Genomic DNA, 23,962 nt, shown 5'->3' with positions numbered 1-23,962 from the left:
CATTTGTTTACTGCAGATTGAAACTTTTGAAAAGCACAACAAATTATAAATAGAGACTGTTTTCAGGTGACAGGGCCAGGAAGGGCATATGGGATGCTTTTAGTCTATGGCAGTTCCTCTGTCAGCTTCCTGGATTGATTGAGAGACTCGTTTGATAATACTTAAGAAAATGGAATTGATTATTCGGAGCTTTGATTCAATAGCTATTTTTTGAAAAAGGATATTTTTCTAAAAGGAAATTTTTAAGAAACTGATCGAACTTGAAAAGAGATTACGAGCAGCACTATTATAAATGGTGAAAATTGTTAAAACCCCAGATGGCCAAGACTTCTCTGTGTAGATGTCTCTGCTTCCCCTCGTCAGGTTTGTCATTCCTCCCCCTGCTCCCACAGCACTGTGCGTGTGCCTCTGTGGGGCACTGTGGCACTGTCTTTACTGAGGCATCCACTGAGGCTATCTGCCTGTCCCGCTAGCACCGTGGTGGGGGCTTTTCATGTTTTATTGATTCTCAGCTAACCCTCACACAGGGCTGGCATATGTGTATTATCACATGGGGGCAATGACTGTGTAAATTATGAATATATTAACATCATGGAACACTACATAGTTATAAAATGATAAGCACATAATACATCCTATATTTGAAATAATATTAAACCAAGAATATAGTTCTAAAATAATATGAATACTGATTACTACGCACACATACTCTTAAGTAAATTAAAGAAATGAATGAAAACCTAGATGAGGATGGTTTTCCCTGTAGCGCTATTCTAAAGAAGCCTGCTTTATCGTTAAACTTCATAAAACACCATTTTTACATAATATTTAATTCTCAACTTTCAGTAGACTAAAAAATTAAATCACATTTTTTTAAGATTTTTTATTTATTTATTTGTCAGAGAGAAAGAGAGAGAGAGAGCACAGAAGCAGGCAGAGAGGCAGGCAAAGGTGGAGAGAGAAGCAGGCTCCCTGCTGAGCAAGGAGCCTGATGCGGGACTCGATCCCAGGGCCCTGGGATCATGACCTGAGCCGAAGGCAGTGGCTTAACCCACTGAGCCACCCAGGCATCCCTTAAATCACATTTTTAATTTGAAGTAAAGTTGAATCAATATTGTTCATTCACACACAGAAAGCTAGAAGCTTGATGTCAGTTTAGCTGTAACAATAACAAAGATTTCAGTGTAAAACATTTGTATACTAACTTATTCCTGTCTTTATCTTATTTTTTTAAACTATTGTCATATTTTTAAAATCTTATAGTTGGGGTACCTGGGTGGCTCAGTTGGTTGTGTCTGCCTTTGGTTCAGGTCATGATCCCAGGGTCCTGGGATGGAGCGCCATATTAGGCTCTCTGCTCAGTGAGGAGCCTGCTTCTCCCTCTCCCTCTGCTCCTTCCCCAACTTGTGCATGCTCTGTCTCTCTCTCTCTCTGCCAAATAAATCAATAAATAAAATCTTAAAAAAAAACTAATAGATACGCATATATGGCCTAGGTTACAATACCCCCATTCCTCATTCTGTGTTCTTCCCTACTTTATTTTTCTCCTTACCATCTTTACCTACTTAACATACTATAGATTTCATTCATTTGTTTTGTTTGTCATCTCTTTTCATGAGAACATAAAACTCCTTGGGAGCAAGAATGTTTTCCTATTTTGTTCACTGCTGTATGCCCACAGCCTCAAATAGTGCTGGGTTTTAGTACTCGATAAATTTCTGTTGACTTAATGCATGAATTGTAAATAAATATGTATGTGTATTTATTGATATATATGTGCTATTTTCTCCCTCCTCAACCATTTACTCAAAATATTTGATCAGCTGCTGTGTACTGGACTTTGGGATGGAGTGGTAAGCAAACGGGCAAGGCCCCTTTCCTGGATTACCTCTAGGGGCAAGCATCTGTTGTGCACTGTCATAGGGACTGAGGGCAGGCGGGTAGACAAGGTCGGTTTTCTAACAAGGAAAATGGATCCAGGAAGGTCTCCTTGAGAGAATGATTTAGAAGAAGAGTGGATGCTCATCATGTGAAGGTGCTAGGGATAGAAGGATGCCGTGTCTTCAAGCCTGGTGGTGAATTGACAAATAAGATATATACTTCATAGAAATATTTCATCTAGTTAGTCAGAAACTTCAAGATATCATTAGACAGTTGGCTGAATGTTATCTCCACACATGGGTGCAGAGACTAATCTTTTCAGATTTATCCTCCCTAAAAACATGTGGGAGACGCAGCGGGCTCAACTGGTTCTCACCTCGTCTGTGAAACGCATCTCAGCTCTTTTGTCCTGCTTTGCTGAATCAGTACATATCTCTTACTGACACTTTCTTTTTGAAAATACAGATTTGTTGAAGAGGGCCACATTCCTTACATAAATGCTTTTCAGCATTTCCCAGAAGAGATGAAATTATATGGGCGCGACAAAGGAATTTTTGCTATAGAGGCAAGTTATTTTCTTTTTTACTTTGTAGTCACTAATGAGACACAAAAATAATATGGTGATTTGTATTCCTTTCCTGACTTATTCTTTGGTGTTGGGAGTTTAAAAAATGGCACCTAGTTTTTGTTCTGCCCACATGTAGAACATTAGTCATAATTTAATGAGCAGGATTGTTATTTTTTAATTTCCACATGTGGTCTCTTCTAATCCTTTAGGTTGTCCTGAACATACAGCTACGGTGTGAGGTGTGTGTACTGTCAATAGCTGTTTGGTTGACACTGAACTTCAGAAGTTTTCTATAGAGACCTTTAGGTAGTTTCACATTTTTAAAAAACGTTTTTTGTTAGTTGCATACTATACTGCTTTTGAGAAAAGAGAAGAAAGTTATTCTCTTGTTTCAAGAGGTGCTATTTTAAGTCCTTCGCTTCTTGGTCTTTTTCTAGATCTGTTTTCAGATGTCTCCAGCGGAAGGACTTCTGCCCTTTAATTACGAGTTCTTTATCACTATGTGTAGTGCTCAAAGATTATCTTCTCTTTGTTCTTCATCAGAAGGTTTTCAGTATACTAAATATTAACATTAAATATTATCCTGTTTGCCCACTTAAGGAATTATTTTTATAGGCCCTCCTAACCTTCACAGCCTTACATTGTTTGTGGTTTAATTCAAGAGACGTTTGTAATTCTTACCAAACCCCTGCCTAAGTGTGGTTCACTGTCATCCCAGTTGTACATCTGAGTAGACACTTCGGGAAGACAGAATGAATGCCAAAGCCGTACGGTTAGTGATCCCAGACTTGAAACCGTAGTACCTGCAGCCTTTTACTCATTATATCATCTTTGGCTCTGTGTGCCTGCCACTCTGCCCTCCTTTTTACACTTGTTCCTCTAAACACTTAAGTAGGTGCTGTGAAAATATAATTATATGAAGTACTATTTTTGAAGCATTTGAGCCAGAAGTGATGGATGATTGGAAATGCAGATAAACAAGCGCACAACATTCCGGAACATTGTACGTCTGCATTGAATTTAGAGTACTGGCCACTACGAGTGATTCGTAGGTCACGTTAGATTTTTAAACCAGAAACGGCTTTACTTGCAGAACCTCTTGTGCAGGAGCAGTTCCTGGGGATTTAGAGAGAGGAAGCAAGTTTGGGGCCGGGTCCCCAGGGCTGCTTCCGCATTGTCACCATTTATTCCACAGCCAGGAGAGATGACGGGACAGCTCCACGCGCACTTGTGGTGGCGCCCGTCCACGGCAGCCCAGGGAGGCAGGTATGGCTGCCGAAGAAATAGTAACAGTGGTGGTGCTTATTCTGTACGAGGCCCTCTTTTACGTATTTTATAAACTCTTTTATTATTTATATCAACCCTATGAAGTGTGTATTATTATTCTTTGATTTTATTTATTTGAGAGAGAGAGACAGATAGTGACAGCGATAGCAAGAGAGCACAAGCAGGGGGAGAGGTAAGGAGATGGAGAAGCAGACTTCCTGCTGAGCAGAGAGCTTGACATGGGGCTGGATCCCAGGACCCTGAGATTATGACCTGAGCCAAAGGCAAACGCCTAACCACCTGAGCCACCCAGGTGCCCCCATATTATTATTATTATTATTATTATTATTATGCTTGTTCTACAAATGAGGAAACTGAGACACAGAGAGATTAGGTAACTTGCCTGGTCCCCTCACTCTGAGCATAGTCCAGCATGGCCAAAGCAGCCTTAGTTTGGAGGGAGACAAAAAAAGTGGGACCATACTGAGCGTTGAGGGTAGGGTGAGGGGTGGGGCAGGGAGGGCAGGGCCAGGAAGTGGAAGTAGGTTATTGAGGTAATAAAGAAGCTCCAGATTGGGGGGGTGGGGGTGAAGTGGCGCCTGGGTGGCCCGGTCGGCTAAGCTTCTGACTCTCAGTCTTAGCTCTTGATCTCAGGGTCATGAGTTCGAGCCCCTCACTGGGCTCCGCCAAGAGGTGGGCCTGTGGAAGAGACGGCAGCCAGAGCGGGAAGGCCGGGGATAGAGGATCCAGCTGGAGGTTGGCCCAGGCTGGAAGTGAAAGTGTGGGTACACGTGTCCTGGCATGAAGCACAGGCTAGGTAGCCAGAGTAGCCTTCCTGAACGATGGGTCTTCATGACAATTTTCTTAGCTTGGGCAGAATTGTGATCATTTCTTTTTAATTTTTATTTTTAAAAATTTTAGGGGTGCCTGGATGGCTTGGTCGTTAAGTGTCTGCCTTAGGCTCAGGTCACGGTCCCAGGGTCCTGGGATCAAGGCCCACGTCGGGCTCCCTGCTCAGCGGGGATCCTGCTTCTCCCTCTCCTACTCCCCCTGCTTGTGTTCCTTCTCACTGTGTCTCTTTCTGTCAAATAAATAAAATCTTCAAAAAAATTTTTTTAAACCTGACTGCAGTTGACATACGACGGTCCGTCAGTTGCAGGCGCGCAGCAGAGTGGTTTAGCTTGTCTCTGCATTTTGCTGCGCTCACCACAAGTGTAGCTTCCATCTGTCACCATACAAGGCTACTACAGTGTCACCGACTGTAGTTCGTGTGTTGTACTTCTCACTCTGGTGACTTCCTCATTCCGTAACTGGAGGGTTGCGATAATTTATGTTAAGGACTAGGGACACAGAGGACACACCGTTTTTCCAGTCAGCCCTCCAGTCCCCAGCAAATTTTTTGGGGATGTGGCGGGATAGATGAACAGGCGTCCCCTCTGGCAGGCGTTTACCAGGCACAAGGTGCCCCTGCCACCTCCGGAGCCCTGCCAGCCTCTAGGAAAAGAAAAGCACAGGTTTTAGAGGTTGATTCGTTTTTCATCTCTTTAAATAGCATCCCATGTTCAGTGAGACACGTCTGGATTTCCTGGGCATGCCTCGGGCAGTACTGATGCTACCCTAAGACTGTCGCATAGAAGGTGGTTGTTTTTTGTTTTTTTTTTCTTTTTGGTAATTGATTTGAAAATCTGTATAATTCACTAATTAGTAATTTCAGTTTTAGCTGCTAAAGAGTTGTTCGTGGCTAGACATTTAGTTCAGTAGTTCTTGCTGTGTGTCTTTACACTTCAGTGTTTCTGGAGGGACCAGTGGAACTCAGTTACTGTTTTTGCATTAATCTCCCCGTGGAGTTTTGGCTACCAAAAAACTCTCTCTCACTTCTCGTCGCCTCACTCATGCTCCCAGCCCACCCTTCCTGCCCTGCCCTCCCTTCTCTTCTCCCTTAGCCTCCAGTCCAGTCCGTATCTGTCGTTCTAATGACTAGGCTTTAGCCTGATTCCTCAGAACCATTCACCACTCAAGTGACATTGATCATTTTTGCTAGGTTTAGGTAATTCTTACTTTTTGCTGGTGCCTCAAATTACTCGTTTTTTTTTTTTAAAGATTTTATTTATTTATTTGACAGACAGATCACAAGTAGGCAGAGAGGCAGGCAGAGAGAGAAGGGAGGAAGCAGGCTCCCTGCTGAGCAGACAGCCTGATGCGGGGCTCGATCCCAGGACGCTGGGATCATGACCCGAGCCGAAGGCAGCGGCTTTAACCCACTGAGCCACCCAGGCGCCCCTACTTACTCATTTTTAACTCCCTAGCCAAATGATAAGCTTCTCAGGAATAAACACCAGAAACTTTTATATGGAATCATGAAATATTAAAGCTGGAGGGAAATTTAAACTTCACTTAGTCCACGTTTCTTCGTTTTCCAGTAAAGAAAGAGGTCTAAGGAAGAATGTGATTTGGGAATAGGTAAACCTCTACTTACTTCAGTAGTTTTTGTGAGGATTATTTGAGGTAATATCGTCAAAATGTAGGTATATCATAGACATTGAAATGGGCATTCCTTCCAGATCCCAGGATGCAAAAGCTTTTCCTCTAAGGAAAAAGTTAAGAGTTATCCTCAAGCTGCTCAGAGGAAAAAAATGTATCATTTTTGGAAATTAAAATTTTCATTTTAAAGCTCTGTTATAAACAAACAAAAAAAAAAACACCTTTGAATGTGCCTATTTCTGAGTTTGCTGCAAGGAGGTGCCAGAAGTTCAGGGGTATGACTCTCGCTTTTCATTACAGTGTTTTATAATTTTAGTTACCATAAATTCAGCTTCTTGCAAAGGATCTTGCTTCTTCTGCTAACTTTATATTCTTGGGAGTGGTAGCTAACCAGTAATTTCCTTTTAAATTAAGAAATTTGGTTTCACTTTGTACTCAAATAGACACTCAAATCTCACTCTATAAAAATAATTATTTTAAAAAATATATACCTCGTCCTTTCAGATAGTAATAGATCCCATGATTGCCAAACGTTGAAGTCACTGCAGGAGTGATGTATAATACACAGAACCAAGGGACTGCTGTGGGGCTCGCCAGTGTGGCTTACGTTTCCCAGAAGCGTCGCTGAAGCCTTTAGCTAAGGTTGGCTTTGCCCTCCTCTGGGCGGCGTAGGAGGGAGTGCCTGCCTTTACAGCCATGTTTATTTGTGGTGCTGTTTCGGTCTTGCAGCCTGGAATACTATCTTCTCACTATGGTATCAAATCTAGACTTTTCTCTGCCCCTGCTAAATTTTTGTAATTTGAGACTTAAATTTTATAAATTAAGAAACAAGATTAGTTATTTTATATTTACTTGCGTGTTTCATTTTTGCTCTGAAATCATTCAGATACTAATTTTTACTCATCCTATCGGTTACCAAGACAGGTGGATTGTAATCTCCGACTCCTAGGATTACAGCTTCTTCTTTCACGTTCTGTCAGTCTTTGCTTCAGGTATTTTGGAGCTCAGGTGCATAATAATTAGGATATTTAGTCTTCTTGATGAACTGACTCTTCTCACTATGTAATGTCCTTTTCTTCCCCCCCCAGAATATTTGTTTTCATATCTACCTTGTCCAAATGTTAATTTAAAAAGAATGTTTGCCTAACATACCTTTCGGAACTATTTTATTTTTAACCTATCTGTGTCTTTATATTTAAAATGGCTTCCTGATAGTCAGTTTGTAGTTATCTTAATTTTTTAAATTTATGCAGTCTGATATTCTCTGCCTTAGAATTATATGTTTGACCATCAACATTGAATGTGATTATAGATATGATTGGGTTTAAATCTACTGTCCTGCTGTTATGTGTTCCATCTAGTATTCTGTCTTCTTTTCCCACCTTCTTCTGAATCGACTTTTTTTTAATGATTCTATTTTATCTCCATTGTTGATACATTAACTACACCTGTGGAGTTTTGTGTGCGTGAGATTGCCCTAGAGTTTAGAACATTCGTCTTTAACTTACCACAGTCTGCCTCAAGTACTAGTATACCAGTACATGTATAAAGTAGGACCTTTTCAACAATATACTTTCATTTCCCTCCTCCCATCTTCTAGTGTCAGATATTTTACCTTTTTTTTTTTTTTTTTTTTTACAATTTATATGTTTTATATTTGAGAGAGAAAGAGAGAGAGCTTGAGGGGGGAGAGGCAGAGGGAAAGGAAGAGAGAATCCCAAGCAGACTCCCCACTGAGCGTGGCACAGACCCCAGGCTCAGTCTCATAACCCTGAGACCATGACCTGAGCCAAAGTCAAGAGTGGGACGCTTAACCGACTGAGCCACCCAGGTGCCTCTCAGACATTCTACCTTTATCTGTTATAATTTTCACAATGCATTAAATTATATTTGCTTTAAAAAAATCATTTACCTTTTTAAGAAATTAAAATGGGTAAAATGATTTTGTATTTACCTACGTATTTGCTATTTCTGGCATTCTTCTTGTCTAAAAAAGTCCTTTAACATTTTCTTACAGTATAGATCTGTTGGCAGTGAATTCTTTTTTGGCATTTCTTGGTCTAAAAAAGTCTTTATTTGCCCTCATTTTTTTAAAAGATCTTTTATTTATTTGAGAGAGCGAGAGTGTGAGCATGAGCTGGGCAGAGGGGCAGAGGGAGTGGGAAAAGCAGACTCCTCGCTGAATAGGGTGCTGGACGTGGGGCTTGATTGCAGGACCTCAGGATCATGACCTGACTTAACCTACTTAACTTACTGAGCCACCCAGGCACCCCTTGCCCTCATTTTTGAAAAGACATTTTCACTAGTACAGAATTCTGGGTCTGTACTTAATTTCTTTCAGCACTTTAAAGATGTTTCATTTTCTGCAGGCCTGCCTGGTTTCTTTATTCCCCCCACCCCACCCCGGCCCCTGAACTTTATTGAAGTATAATGGGCAAAATGGTAAGATATTTAAAGTGTACATCATGGTGGTTTGCTCTGTGTGTAGCTCGTGAAGGGATTCCCCCTTCGAGTTGACTAACACATCCATCACCTCACACAGTTGTCTTTTTGTGTGTGTATGAAGTCATTTAAATTCTACCTTCCCCCAGCAAATTTCAATTGTATAATATGGTGTTATCTTCTGTAATCTCCATGTTTTACATTGGATCCTCAGACCTTAGTTATCTTATAGTTGAAAGTTTGTAACTTTTTACTGACCTCTCCCTGTTCCCCCAAACTCCCCCCCCCCCCGGCGGCAACCACTTTTCTACTCACGGTTTCTATGAGTTCAGTGGTGTTTTTGTTTTTTAAGATTTGACATATAATTGATACCATGAAGTATTTATCTTTCTCTAGATTATCCAATTTAGCTTAATGTTTTCAAGGTCCATCCGTGTTGTCACAAATGGCAAGATTTCCTTCTTTCTTGCAGCTGAATAATGTTGCATTTTGTGTGTTGTGTGTGTGTGTGTGTGTCATGTGTTCTCTATCCATTCATCTGTGTTTGGATGCTTAGGTTATTTCTTTATCATGGCTGTTATGAATAATGCTGCAATGAACATAGAAGTGCAGGTATCTTTTTGAGATCCTGTTTTTATTTCCTTTGGATGTATATCCATAAATGGGATTCATGAATCATATGGTAATTATATTTTTAATTTTTTTAGGAACCTCCATACTATTTTTCATAGTGGCTGCACCAAATTACATTCCCACTAACAGTGCACAAGGGTTCTCTTTTCCTCCACAATCTAACCAACACTTGTTATCTTGTTTTTTTGATGGTAACCATTCTAACGGGTGTGAGGTAACATCTCATTGTGGTTTTAATTTGTATTTCCCTGATGATCTGTGATACTGAGCGTCTGTCTATGTACATGGTGTTCATTGGTATGTCTTCTTTGGAAAAATGTCTACTCAGTTCCTCTGTTCCTTTTTAAATTAGATTATTTATGCTATGAAGGCTTGTGAGTTCTTCATATTTTTTGGATAAATCAGATACAGGATTTGCAAATATGTTTTCCCATTTCATAGGTTGCCTTTTCATTTTATTGGTGGTCATCTTTGCTGTGCAGAAGCTTCTTAGTTTGATCTAGTCCTACTTGTTTATCTTTGCTCTTGTTGTCTTCACTTTTGGTGTCAAATCCAAAAACTCAGTGCCAATATTGATGTCAAAGAACATACCCCCTATGTTTTCTTCTGGGAGTTTTGTGGTTTCAGGTCTTAAATTTAAGTCCTTATTCCATTTTGATTGATTTTTGTGTATGGTGTTATATAGTGGTCCAATTTCACACTTTTGCCTGTGGCTGTCCAGTTTTCCCAGCACCATTTGTTGAAGACACTATCCTTTCCCCATGTATATTCTTGGCTCCTTTGTTGTAAATTAATTCACCACATATGCATGGATTTATTTCTGGGCTCTTTATTCTGTTCCTTTGATCTGTGTGTCTTTTTTTGCCAATACCATACTGTTTTGATTACTCTAGCTTTGTTATGTAGCTTGAAATCAGAAAGTGTGACGCCCTCAGCTTTCTTCTTTCTCAAGATTGTTTTTGCAAGGGCGCCTGGGTGGCTCAGTGGGATAATCCTCTGCCTTCGGCTCAGGTCATGATCTCAGGGTCCTGGGATTGAGCCCCTCATTGGGCTCTCTGCTCAGCAGGGAGCCTGCTTCCTTCTCTCTCTCTCTCTGCCTGCCTCTCTGCCTACTTGTGATCTCTGTCTGTCAAATAAATAAATAAAATCTTAAGAAAAAAAAGATTGTTTTTGCCTATTTGGGGTCTTATGTGGTTCCACACAAATTTTAGGGATTCTATTTCTGTGAAGAATGCTATTGCAATTTTGATAGGAATTGCATTGAATCTGTAGATTGCTTTCGATAATATGGACCTTTTAACAATAGTAATTCTTCTGATCCACATGCACAGAATATCTTTCCATTTAGTTGTGTCTTCAGTTTCTTTCATCAGTGTCTTATAGTTTTCAGTGTACAGATCTTTTACCTTCTTGGTTAAATTTATCCCTAAGTATTTTGTTCTTTCTTTTTTTTTTTTTTTTAAAGATTTTATTTATTTATTAGGGAGAGAGAGAGAGGGAGCACCAGTGGGGAGGAAAGGGCGACAGGCTCCCTGTGGAGCAGAACCCTGGGATCACAATCTGAGCTGAAGGCAGACACTTGACCAACTGAGCCCCCCCAGGGGCCCCGTCCTCTTCTTGATGCCTTTGTAAAGGGGCTCTTTTCCTAATATCTCTTTCTGGTAGTTTTCGGTGAGTGTATAGAGTGTATAGAACCACAAATGATTTTCATATATTGATTTTGTATCCTGCAATTTGCTGAATTTCTTTGCTAGTTCTATAGTGTTTTGGTAGTCTTTAGGGTTTTCTATCTGTAATATCATGCCATCTGCAAATAGAGACAGTTTTACTTCTTTCTTTCTGATTTGATGCATTTTATTTGTTTCTGGTGCTTAATTGTTCTAGCTAGGACTTCTAATACTATCTGGAATAAAAGTGGTAAGAGTAGGCATCCTTGTCTTGTTCCTGATCTTAGAGGAAAAGTTTTTAGCTTTTCATCATTGAGTATGCTGTTAGCTGTGGGCTTGTCCGATATAGGCCTGCCTGATTTCTGATTCTTATCTTTTCTATTCTGTCAGTCTTATCTCTTCTATTCTCCATGTAATGTGTCTTTTTTCCTCCAGCTGCTTTTAAGAGTTTTCTTTTTATCACTGTTTTTCATCAGTTGGATTGCGATATGCCTTGGCATGGTTTTCTTTATGTTTCTTCTGCTTGGGGTTCATTGACCTCAGATCTGTGACTGTATATCGTTTTCATCAGATTTGGAAATTTTTCATTCATTATTTCTTTAAATATTTTTTTCTGTCCTCCCCTTGGTTTTTTTCTGGGATATGAGTTACATGTTAGACCATTTGATAATGCTCACAGCTCACTAAGGCTTTGGGGTTTTGGTGGGGGGGGTTGTTTGTATTTTAAGGATTTTATTTGGCAGAGAGAGATCACAAGTAGGCAGAGAGGCAGGCAGAGAGAGAGGGGGAGGCAGGCTCCCTGCTGAGCAGAGAGCAGGGCTCGAACCCAGGACCCTGAGATCATGACCTGAGCCGAAGGCAGAGGCTTATCCCACTGAGCCACCCAGGCACCCCCTCCTTTTTTTATATATATCTTCTTTCTCAGTGTGTTTTGTTTTGGACAGTTTCTTTAGTCATGTCTTCAGTTTCACTGATTTTTACTTTTTTTTTAAAAGATTATTTATTTATTTATTTGACAGACAGAGATTACAAGTAGGCAGAGAGGCAGGCAGAGAGGAGGAACCAGGCTCCCTGCTGAGCAGAGAGCCTGATGCGGGGCTCGATCCCAGGACCCTGGGATCATGACCTGAGCCGAAGGCAGAGGCTTTAACCCACTGAGCCACCCAGGTGCCCCAATTTTTACTTTTTGAGTGTCTAATCTGCTGTTAAATCCAATAAGTGTGTTTCTTATTTCAGATCCTGTGCTTTTCATTTTCAGAAGTTTCATTTTAGTTTTATTTTCTCCATTTCCCTCATTATGTTTGTTTCCTTTTACATCCTTGAGCATATTGACCATATTTATAACAGATGTTATCAATAACAAGGGTCTTATCCACTGTATTCTGTTGTCTCTGTTACTGCTCGGTATGTTTCTGTTGATCGCTTTATTGCTTGATTATGTGTCGGATTTTCCTGCGTCTCTTCATGCCTGGTAATTTTTGATTGGATGCAGACGTGAATTTCATGTTGTTGAATACTGGATTTTTGTTCTGGTATAATTAGGTAATATGGAGAACATTTTGATCCTGTAGAAGCTTGTGTTTAAGCCTTTTCATTGCCGGTGCAGGGCCTTTATTCTGGGACTAACTTATCCTTGCTGCTACGGCGTGTTCCCTCAGAAGGCTCCATCCGGTGCCCCCAGGGTTACGCAGTCTTTCCACTGCAGCTGGTGCCTTGTCTGAGCTCTGGAAATTGTTTAGATTCATTAGGAAAGAATCCAGTGATTTTTTTTTCCTTGGCCGTAGGTTTTTCCTCATACAGCATGAATCAGTCCTCAGCCAAAGACCTGAGAGGACCTCTTTGCAGATCTCCAGAGTTCTCTCTGTGTATGGTTTTATCCTTGCGGTACTCTGCCTGCAAAGTGTAGCCACCTCAGCTTTTAGGAGCTCCAATCTCTGTCTCCTCAACTCAGCAAAACCACGTGGCTCCGCTTCAGTCCCTGGCTCTCTGCGCTGCACCTTGGAAACTGCCTCCAGGCAGTAAACTGGGCCATTTATTTCTGCTCTTTCAGGGATTCTAGTCCTATACTTCCTGTTGTCCGTTGCCTGAAACTGTTATTTCATGGGTTTTTCCATTTCTGTGTTTATGGTGGGAAGTCAGTTTCCATCGTATTTAATCCTTGATGGGCAGAAATGGAAGCATGGCAAATACTAATTTTTAGACATTTAGAAGTAGACTCAGTATTCAAATGTTTTTTTAGGGACATGTTACCTAAAAAAATTCTTTCTTGAATGCCTAAAATATCTCACTGCTCATTCATTCTTGGATTTTAAAAAAAATTACAATCTCTATTAATGAATGTTATCACTAATCTGATCTTTAAAATTTTCCCCTGGCTGGACCATATTATTGGAAGGTCATGGTTATGGATTTTTGTTTACACAAAATACTTGCCCTAGTGATAATATCTTTTGTTGACTATTTTAAGTTAATCTTGAGTGAGGGGACAGGAATAAGATGGGGGAGTGATTTCTTCTAGAGATTTTGGTAGAAAGTATAAACATAAAAATAATATGAGATTATGTTTTGGTAAGAATAACCATTGCACTTTTTGCCTTTTCTGCTTGTATCTTGGAGAGAGTCTTTTTGAAATAAACTTTTCATTTTGGAATAATTTTAGATTTACAGAGAAGTTACAAAAATAAAAATAGTACAAAGGACACCCGTATATCCTCAACCCAGATCAACTGCTGTTAACATTTTATCCCATTTGTTTTCTCATTTTTGCTGTTCTCACTGTCTGTCTATTGGTCTGTCTGTGCAGTTCTATTTCTGAATCATTGAGGGTAAGTTACATCAATCATGGCCCATTACCCCTAAATATTTTAGTGTGTATTTTCTAAGAATAGAGATATTCTCTTAGATGACTACAATTTAGTTAACTTTTCATTTTTCTAAGAACTGAACTATACCATATGCCACAGTTTACTCGTTCTTTATTGATGTAGTTTTGTACTTGGTGATAAAAGGCTAAGAAAGGCAGCTAGGTAATGAACAAAAACAAAGCACACAGAACTAGAAACCATCTGAATGTCTGTCAGCAGGAAAACAGATAAAATGGAATAGTCAGATGCTGGTATATTAAACAGCTTCAGCCACCGGCAACATGAATGAATCTAAAAGACATTCTATTGCGTGTAAAAGGCAAGATTCACAAAACTGCACACAGTGTGATGCATTTGTATGCATTTGATGCATTTGTATTCAGTTCAAAAGGAAGGTGAACTATTTATTTAGATATGTTTATGCATATGATAGTGTTTTTTAAAAAGTAAGTTTGTGATCAGCAAAATTCAGGACACTAGTTCTACCTCTGGAGGGAGGAGGGGCGGGGGAGCGTAGGGAAGGAGTGTACCAGTAGATGCCGCGCTGTTGCCCACGTTCTGGTTCTCAGTGGGGTAGTAGATTCATGGGTGTCCGCTTTATTATCACGTGTCAAGATTACAGGTGTGTTACATGTATTGTTTGTATTTTTCAAGATTTTAAAGGCAACTAGAGGATGTTTGTCCAATTGAAATTTCTAAAATGGAAGCAAAAGGCAATATGTGGTGTGAGGGTTTGTCTCTGTCCTGCATCCCCAGCTACTCTTTGAACCGTATTTAATGCTTCTATTTTTTTATCCTTAAGACCTAATACAATTTTGTAAACATGGTAAGGATTCAGTCTGTGTTTACTGATTAAATGGTCTGAAAGAGCTAAGAAACAGTAAGTTTAAGTAATTAATTTTCAGGAGATTCCAAATTGATCTATTGGGGGGTTTTTTCCACCTAAGTGTAGGAAACTTTCAGATGTATTTATTACATATGATATGAGGAGGCCATTAAATAGTGCCATTTGACGGAAAAAATTTAAAAAATTCTAATATTTTAACGATAAGTGTATAAGGGATGTAACTTCGATGTATAAGCAAGGACATTGGAAATGTGAGTTGTGGGGTGTATCACTATCACTCATGAAAACCAGTGTGTGAAATAAATTATCTCCTTGGTTAATTTGTACTGTTCACCAATATACTAAAACCAATAATGAATTACCCTGGTCAGAAAATACATGTGTGAGGCTACATTGAGGATACTTCTTTTGGGAAACTCATAATTCATATTTGCTGTGTGAAACTGGTGATTTCACGTGGATTGTCTGTGACTTAGTTTGATCCTTGGCCAGTACCCCCAGAACTGGGCATGCTCAGCCCCAGTCTCCGCTCACCTCTACTTCCCAGGAGAAAAGAGATGGGACCTAGGTTTTACATTAGCCAAAAGAAAACTGGGTAATGACAAAGGTCAGTCCGTGGCAAAAATAGTTACACAACGCTCCCAGAATCAAATAGAAACTACTTGAGGATCATCTGCTTTTCTGGATAATAGTTTTTAATCTCTGTTAGTACGGGTATGTGAAATTTGAACATTAGGTGTGCTACAATCAGGAGAGTGTTTGGAGAACAGACAGATCTTTTTTTTTTTTAAAGATTTTATTTATTTATTTGACAGACAGAGATCACAAGCAGGCAGAGAGGCAGGCGGGGGGGGGGGGGAAACAGGCTCCCCGCCGAGCAGAGAGCCCGATGCGGGGCTTGATCCCAGGCCCCTGAGATCATGACCTGAGCCGAAGGCAGAGGCTTTAACCCACTGAGCCACCCAGGCGCCCCAGAACAGACAGATCTTAAGAAGGGGGACTCCAGTAGGTTTTTCCCAGCTCTCATCCTGGGCTCAAATTGTGATTCCCCATTTGGTTGGCAAGTCCTCGTTTGTTATCAGTTCATGAATTAGTGTTTGTTCATAAGGTTTGTCTTTGTACAAGTTGACAGCATATTTCTAAAATAGTCTCATCCCCAGGACCAAGACCATATTTCACATAAGGTGTTCACCACAGACTTCCAGACTAGACTTTGAACATAAAAGTATTTTATGTTACTACGTGGTAGATTACAACCATTAGGATAATTCCAGCAGACTAAAAATGTAAAGTGAACTGTTTTGTGAATCATGATAATGTGGAAATCATTTATCCTTCCTCCATAGACAGTATATTACGTGCTTTGTCATTACTTCTGACATTACTTTGATTTCTTGTTAATTTTCCGTTGTCATAAAAAGTCTTGCTTTAAGTCTGGACTAACAGGTGCATGTAGCATTAGCTTTTTCTCAGCTGAATCTTTGCTTCAAAACAATCATAATAATAAGTAAGGGTGAGGCACTGTACTTTTTTTTTTTTTAATAACTAAGCAGGAAGTTCACCTCTGACAGGGTATTGTAATCAGGTTTATCACCAGAGCCTGCTGTTGTGTAACAGAAACTCTAGCTTGTCCTTACCTGTCTCAAGGCATTGCTTCATGAAGGAAAATAAACTCGCTGGAATATTTGTGAAATTCAATAAAATGCTTTCCCAAGCCCTTCGTTTTTAATGCATGCTACAAGAATTTATTATAGCTTTGTGGTCTTTTAAAAAACATATTAACTTTGTGATTTCTTACGATTGTAATTAAATGAATCTGTCTCACTCCAGAAGCCCTATGTATCGTATTTGCTCTACCTTTTACACATCTTTGGCCATGTCTAGTGATAGTTCACATTCCGTCTCTCCTGTCCCCTCCTTTTTTCAAGAAAAGGGGGGAAGGTTTGGGATGTCTTCACATGACTGTTTATTTAATTGACAGACAGCTTTTCCTCATTGTACGCTTTGCCTTTGCTCACAAAAGTGCATTCACTGTTCCACAGTATGTTGAAACTTTTCAATGGAAATGGCTTTTTGTTAACAAAGGAAGCATTTTCTTCCCTCCTTCAATGTCTTCGCTTTCTCCAGTAAGTCTTGGCTTCTTCAGCAGCTGTACCTCCAGCAGAACCGACAAAAGGTGCAATTGTTCTAGGAGATGGCGGTGCAGATAATGCTGGTGGAGTGTTTTGTGTGTGGGCTGCCGGGGACGGTCTTTCTGCTGTGTTTGGTTTTGTTTTGTTTTTGTTATTCTAGAAAGTTGAGCACACCTTAAAAACAAGCCACCACTCCCAAAAAGAGGTTTAAAGACCCTTAAACCTTTATCCTGGGTGACCTCCTTTTTTCCCCATAAATTGTTCTGTTACTGTTGAAGTGGGCCCCCCTCTGTTCCAGTGACAACAAATCTGACAGAACGCACTTAAACCCGAATGGAACATGGAATACAGAGTATTGGTATGATTTGTTTTCTTTTAACAAGCGGGCCATGAACACTTAAGTCTTCCTGCCATTAGCCTCCCTGCAGAGCAGAGCTCAGAAGAAGAGGTTGAGCTTTAGTGCGAGTTAAGTTTCAGTGTTTCCCACCATCTCCTTTTTCCGAGTTACGATCCCATCTCTAGGTGGACAGGCTCTTCGTCTTACTGACTTAATTTAAAGGTAACTCCTCCTCCTTTTTTCTCCCTCTGCCTCTTCTGCTGCTTTATTTATGACTTTCGTTTCTGGAGTATGGTGCTGATTCCAAGCATCGTTTACTTCTAGCAAAAAATCTTGCCATCCGTCTGGTGGAATAAGCTAAAAATGTAGTTTCTTTCAGGGACCATCTTTATGGTCGCAGATCGCAGCTCAAACCAAAGCTGGGCTTGGACATGCTTGTGTGTCCCTGTCATAGATCCTGCTCAGTCTGCTGGGGACTTACATGTATCTTTTCAGTATTGATTGTCTTTCTGTTTGGATGCGTTAAACCCACAGACCAGTTTCTACACAGAGAATATGTCACATACGTGCTGTTCCACTGTGCCCGGTGACAGTGTTTCTAAGTCCTCTCAAGAGGCAGGCATTTCGTCATCCCTCACTACACTCAGCAAGAAGGGATAAGAAGGAAACTGCAGATTCGTCTGGAGCTACATCTCCAGCCTGTTGAATGTCGGTCAGCAGCGTTCTGATCTTCTCTCCGGAGGAGTAAAAAGAAAAGATGGAATGCTGGCGCGGCCCGGCCCACTGTGTGGCCCTTTGCCAAGATGATTCACCCTGCCTCGCAGCGGTCTTACACCCTTTGTGAAACCAGGTCCCTGTCTTTGAAGGAGGAAAAAGACTGCCCCAGAGCTGTCAGTTCCTCCCCAAGCACCTCCGAGTGAAGGTCTTTGAGTCTTACGGCTGCGCTCAGCTTTGCTCGCTGTCTCAGTCTGTAGGCCTCCTGCAGCGCAGGCTTCGTTAGGGTAGTGACGTGGCGGGTGTCAATGCCCCCGAGGGAAACTGAGGTGAGTGTAGTGAGAACAGGTGTTCTCAGTTTCCCTCACTCCCACTCCTCCTTCCAGAGTCACCGCTGCCAGACGGCATGAACAGAAACCGACCGATGTTTTCTTTTGTTCCTCTCCTCCCACAGCATCCTGACCATCGCTGGGAGTTGTGGGCGCGCTTCTCTTTTCAAGCTTGTGGACTAAAGCCATCTGAGGCTGTCTGCTGGGCTGCAGGGAAAATGAGGATGGGAAGCCACTGCGTTTTGTTGTATTATTTTTGGGGTGCCTGCGTCAGAATGTCCTGGAGAGTTTGTTGAAAGCACAGGTTCTTCAACTGGATGTCAGAGATTGATTCGTTAAGTCTGCAGTGGGATCTCGGGATATGAATTTTTAACAACTGTCTTGCAATGATTCTGATAAAGGTGGTGCTGTGGGCAGTACAGACGAGTCTTCCCTCTCTGCCGCTTGCTTTCTTTTGTTGTTCTTCCATCTTGTTGCACAAAAGATTTCAGGTAGAATGAGACACGTTAGATAACCAAAGGGCCAGTATCGAACAAAATGTCATTATACTTTACTACACCTGCAGAGTTTCAAAGAGGATTCTGGTAGTCCTCTTATTCCACTTGAATACACCAGACATTCCGCACACCAAGTGGAAACGTAGTACGAATACCAGCAGCTTCGGTGAGACCGTTCCTTGGGTGTGCTCTATACACGAACGCGGTTTCTAAGTCAAAATAAGTCTATACTAACACAGCCATTAAATGTTCACCGTAATTATTATATGGTGGTTACCCGTGCTTTAGAATCCTGTCGGAATTAGAGCCTGATTCCCCTCTGGGCTGAGGACAACAGGACAGGAACAAAAAATGTTTCACTGTGGTCTTATCCTGTAAAAGGGTGTCGTGTAACTCTGCTCCCAATCTCCTGCCTGAGGCTGGGGCTCTGCTGCCCAACAGACTAGCCTGTCTTAGTTGGAGTGGAAGCAGATCCATGTATAGGGAGGTTAGTCCATAGTCAAGCCCTGTAGGGACAATTGGGCCACCATTTCAGTTGGGGTTGGGGGCAGAGGGTAGCATTCTGGGCCTTTTCATGCTGTCCTCTGGGACAGGAATGGCATGCAGTGGTCACGTTCCGTTCTGACTCTTCCCTCATTTGAGGCATTGAGAAGACAGTCCCTTTCGGTATTGTACTAGAACCATTAAGTAATCATTTCTGTATAAAGAGACCTGGAGCAAGCGATTCTGCAGATACTGTGTTTTCTTTTTTGCTCAGTTTATTTTGTCTTCTGGGAAAGGCAAACCCATACTTGAGTGTTACATGTCTAATAATTACAATTCCATAGACTCTATCTCCCTGATGTAGGGTTCTTTTGTTATGGTATTTTACAGATGATAAAGGTAGATATTAGCGAGTAGTTATAGATTTTGAATGTTTGTAGTAGATTTTATATATGTTGATTTTTTTATAATGTTCATCTTTTTTTTATTACTTCTAATTATGACCTCTCTAATATGTTGTGGGTTTTTCCCCTCTATACAGATGTTATTGAGGTTCCTCTTTTATACTTTTTAAGAATTGTGGCAGGGATGAGCAGGGGTGCCTGGGTGGCTCAGTCGGTTAAGTGTCTGCCTTCGGCTCAGGTTGTGATCCCAGGGTCCTGGGATCGAGCCCCACGTGGGGCTCCCTGCTCAGCAGAGAGCCAGCTGCTCCCTCTCCCTCTGCCTGTCTGCCTACTTGTGCTCTTTTTATCAAATAAATAAATAAAATCTTTTTTTTAATCAAATAAATAAATAAAATCTTTTTTTAAAAAAGTCATTTAAAGAATGGTGGCAAAATAGACATAATGTAAAATTTACCATTTACCATTTAAACCATTTTTAAGTGCGCGGTTTGGCGAAATTAAGCCCATTCACATTGTTGTGCAACCACCACCACCGTCCATCTCCAGACCCTTTTCATCTTCACAAACTGAAACTATCCCTGTGAAACCCCAGCTCCCCACTGCACCCTGCCCCCCAGCCCCTGAGGTCTGCCATTCTGCTTCCTGTCTCTGTGAACCTGACTCCATGTAAGTGAAATAACACCATATTTGTCTTTTTATGTCAGACTTATTTCACACAGGATAATGTCTTTAAGATTTCTCCATGTTGGGGCCCCTGGGTGGCTCAGTGGGTTAAAGCCTCTGCCTTTGGCTCGGGTCATGATCCCAGGGTCCTGGGAACGAGCCCCGCATCAGGCTCTCTGCTCAGTGGGGAAGCCTGCTTCCCCCTCTCTCTCTGCCTGCCTTTCTGCCTACTTGTGATTTCTCTCTCTTTCAAACAAATTAAGATCTTTAAAAAAAATAAAAAAGATTTCTCCATGTTGTAGCATGTCTCAGAAATGAAAATTTCTTTTCAAGGCTCAATACTATCCCATTGTTTGTATATACTACATTTTGTTGATCTATTCATCCGTGGACATTTGAGTTGTTTCCGCCTTTGGCTATAGTGAAGGATGCTGCTGTGAACATTAGTGTGCAAATACCTGTTGGAGGCCCTTTCAGTTCTGGGCATCCACACAGAAGCAAGCGCAGTTGCTCTGTCGTATGGTAATTCTATGTGTGATTTTGAGACCTCTGTAATACATTTTTGAATACTTATTTTAGAGTGATTAAAAGACATGTAGAAAAAAATGTATAAAAAAGGAAGTAAAAATCACCCACAATCCAATTACTCATGGATGCCATTAACATTTAACATTGGTTTTTTTGATTGTCTCATTTAATGTACATAAACATATTTGCCAAATTAGGCTTGAGCACTATATACACATTTCTCTCTTGCTTTTTTAAAACTCAGAATTGTACTGCACTTTTTTCATGAAAGTTGTCCTAAGTCATATAAACTATGAAAGTTATCCTAAGTCATAGAGCAGCCTATGAAAACGCTTTTTAATAGCTGCTTAGTATGTGTGCATGTGATGTGTATCTGACACAGATGTCCAATAATAATGAAGTGATGGGTTCATAGAGGGGAGTATTTTCCAGTCACTCAAAATGATCCTTTCAAAGGCTATCTCCTGACATTAGAAAATACTCACAAAATATAACAAAATATATAACAAATAACAAAATATAACAAATATAACAAAATATATAACAAATAACAATATAACAAAGTATAACAAAAAATAACATAAAATATGTTAAAAAAAAGTGTAGGAGACAAAACCATGTACATCTAATTCAGTTTGTACACTGGTTCTCAGATGGGAGCTTAGCCTAAGAGCGAGGTAGACTGTTAGATTTTAGTAGAGGAGTGACATACCAGACTTGCATTTTGAAATATCCCTCTTGGTGGTAGCTTTAAAGTGGCAGAAGCTAGTGCTTTAAAGGGGGGAGTTCGGGGATACCGTTTGTCTGGGAGTCCAGTATGGGATGATGGAGGCTTAGAGTAGGAGAGTAGTTGTAGATGTGAGGAGAAACAGCAGCATTCCAGACCCAGCTTTGAGGCAAACAGACCGGGTGCATGTGATGCACAAGGAAACTGAGCTGCCAAGGGTGATTCCTAAGTGTTTGGTTTTAGTGACGGGGTAAAGAACCTTGATGGAGGGATAAAATTCAGGGGTATGAGAGATGAAAAACTCAGTCTGGAATACGTACATTTGGCACAGTGGGAAGGTGTTCCAGTGGCAGTGTCGAAGAGGGTGTCGAAGAGGGTGTCGAATTGAAATCCTAGTGTTAGAAATGTGGATATGCCCCAAAGGGCTGAGAGAAAAGTCCTCCAACATGCTAACAGTGGCCTTCTCTAAGTTATGAGCAATTTTTATTGTCTTTATTATAGTATTTTATAATTCATAAATTTTCTGTAATCGTGTAGTTTTATAATCAGATTACATCCATCATGGAATTATAATAGTATAAAAATTGGAAACATATGTATAACAATTATAGCAGATTGGTAAAAAATAAGTAGGATGATCTTGAAAATCCTGTAGCCACCTTTTATTTTTATTTTTTTTAAAGATCTTAATTTGTTTGAAAGAGAGAGAAATCACAAGTAGGCAGAAAGGCAGGCAGAGAGAGAGGGGGAAGCAGGCTTCCCCGCTGAGCAGAGAGCCTGATGCGGGGCTCGATCCCAGGACCCTGAGATCATGACCTGAGCCGAAGGCAGAGGCTTAACCCACTGAGCCACCCAGGCGCCCTGAAAACCCTGTAGCCACCTTTTAAAAGAAAAGGTTTTCAGTGTTATTCAAAAAGGAAAAGTCTTTAAAAATAAATGAAAATTTTAAAAGTGAAGTCTGCTGTATTAACTTGAGACTAGGAGAATCTAGAATCTATTGTAAACTATAATATAAATCAATAGACTTGCATTATTAATAATTAATATTTTATCCTCAGTTCATACATGAAAGAATCGTAGCCTGTTTGTCACCAGATTTTTAGTTTGACATACCAGCTTTTAGTGTGGACATTTGAAATATATTAAATCTTTGTAGTTTACCAGATTCCTTTTCATCAAGGGCCTTACAATTACTAGTCATGAATTTATCATAATTAAATTGATTTTTTGAGGTGATTATTTTTCTAAGGGGATCATTCACTGCTCTAGTGTTTATTTTGTTTGCAGATAAAAGTGCTTAATTACATCTCCTACCTGCAATATTTGAAAGGATTAGAGTTGCCATAAATCTTGTCAGCAATGTTAAAATTATTTTAACTTGAAAAGATGCTTCAAATCTTGTGCAAAATGAAGCCCGTTTGTTTACCACTCCATGCCAGCGTTCTAAATGAATTCACTTTGTAAAGAAAAAAAGACCACTTCTTCCCAAAGTTCACTGAGAGTTTATGTTTTCCTTTTTTCATTTTTAAATTCACAGATTAGAATACAGTTTATAGTACTTTAGTGTACAAGTACAATCACTCTATTTCAACACTTAAAAAAAGGTTAAAAGGCAATACTGCTACTTTGGATTGACAGAAATTTACTTCGTAGCCTTCAGCTACAGTTAATCATTTAATAATACAGCATAAACCAAAGGCCTTTTTTTTTTTATTAAACTCAAAATAAATATAATACAAACGAGATTGTAGCTTCAGGCAAAGTAGAATCAAGCATAGTTTTAATTTCTAGAAATTAACAGTATGATTATCTTTTATAATGCAAAGCATTTCCTTGTGCTTTACAATTGCATATGAGCTGAATTTACCAAAGTAAAATTTAACGGAGAAATATTTATTCCTATAGTCGGCTCCCAGACACGCTCGCACATTTAAAGATGGGCCAGGCACGATTTAACAGCGGCACTTTCACAAGCGGCTGGGCCGATTTTAACGGACTATTAGCTCAAATTGGGGAACTTTTTACTTAGAATACAGAAGAACTTTCTAATGACTAAACCCGTTAAAAATGGAATAGCCTAACTTCGGGGAAGGTATTGAGTTCCTGTCCCTGGACACTTGTAAAAAGGGCCAGACATCTGCCTGCGCGGGATTTTGTGAAGTTGGACCATAGGCTTCCAAGGGCGTTTCCAACTCTGAATATGCCGACTCGATGATTCCTCCCGCAAGGCGATGTATGAAGTATTTCTATCACACGAAGTGGTTTTCTAAACTGGTATTGCCTTTCTTGCCACTTTCTGAGGGGGAAACTAGACATACAGAAAAGTGAACGTGTCGCACATGTACATAGTTTGGTGAATTTTCACAGCCGGAACCAGTCCGTAGAGGGAGAAACCCCATGACCGAGACTCGCTCCCCTGAGCTCCACCCGGCGCCCCACCCGGCACTACTTGCCCCTGCTCAGTGCTCGTGTCTCTCTCTGTAGAAGCTTCGAGCGAGG

The 23,962-nt window shown here is 40.4% G+C and overlaps 1 protein-coding gene across 2 annotated transcripts in view; it reads left to right on the top strand.

Annotated features, from left to right (window-relative positions):
- The window catches only part of TAF1B (TATA-box binding protein associated factor, RNA polymerase I subunit B), a 67,826-nt gene that overhangs the window by 26,121 nt on the left and 17,743 nt on the right, over positions 1–23,962 (top strand). For both annotated transcript variants that reach the window (XM_080813835.1, XM_080813836.1), the window contains exon 8: positions 2,347–2,446. In XM_080813835.1, coding sequence (XP_080669961.1) covers positions 2,347–2,446 — 100 coding nt within the window. The remainder of the gene's footprint in view (positions 1–2,346; positions 2,447–23,962) is intronic.

This window comes from Martes martes (genome assembly GCF_963455335.1).
Source record: "Martes martes genome assembly, chromosome: 9".
NCBI classification, from domain to species: Eukaryota; Metazoa; Chordata; class Mammalia; order Carnivora; family Mustelidae; genus Martes; species Martes martes.
This window is presented reverse-complemented; position numbering and strand designations above follow the sequence as displayed.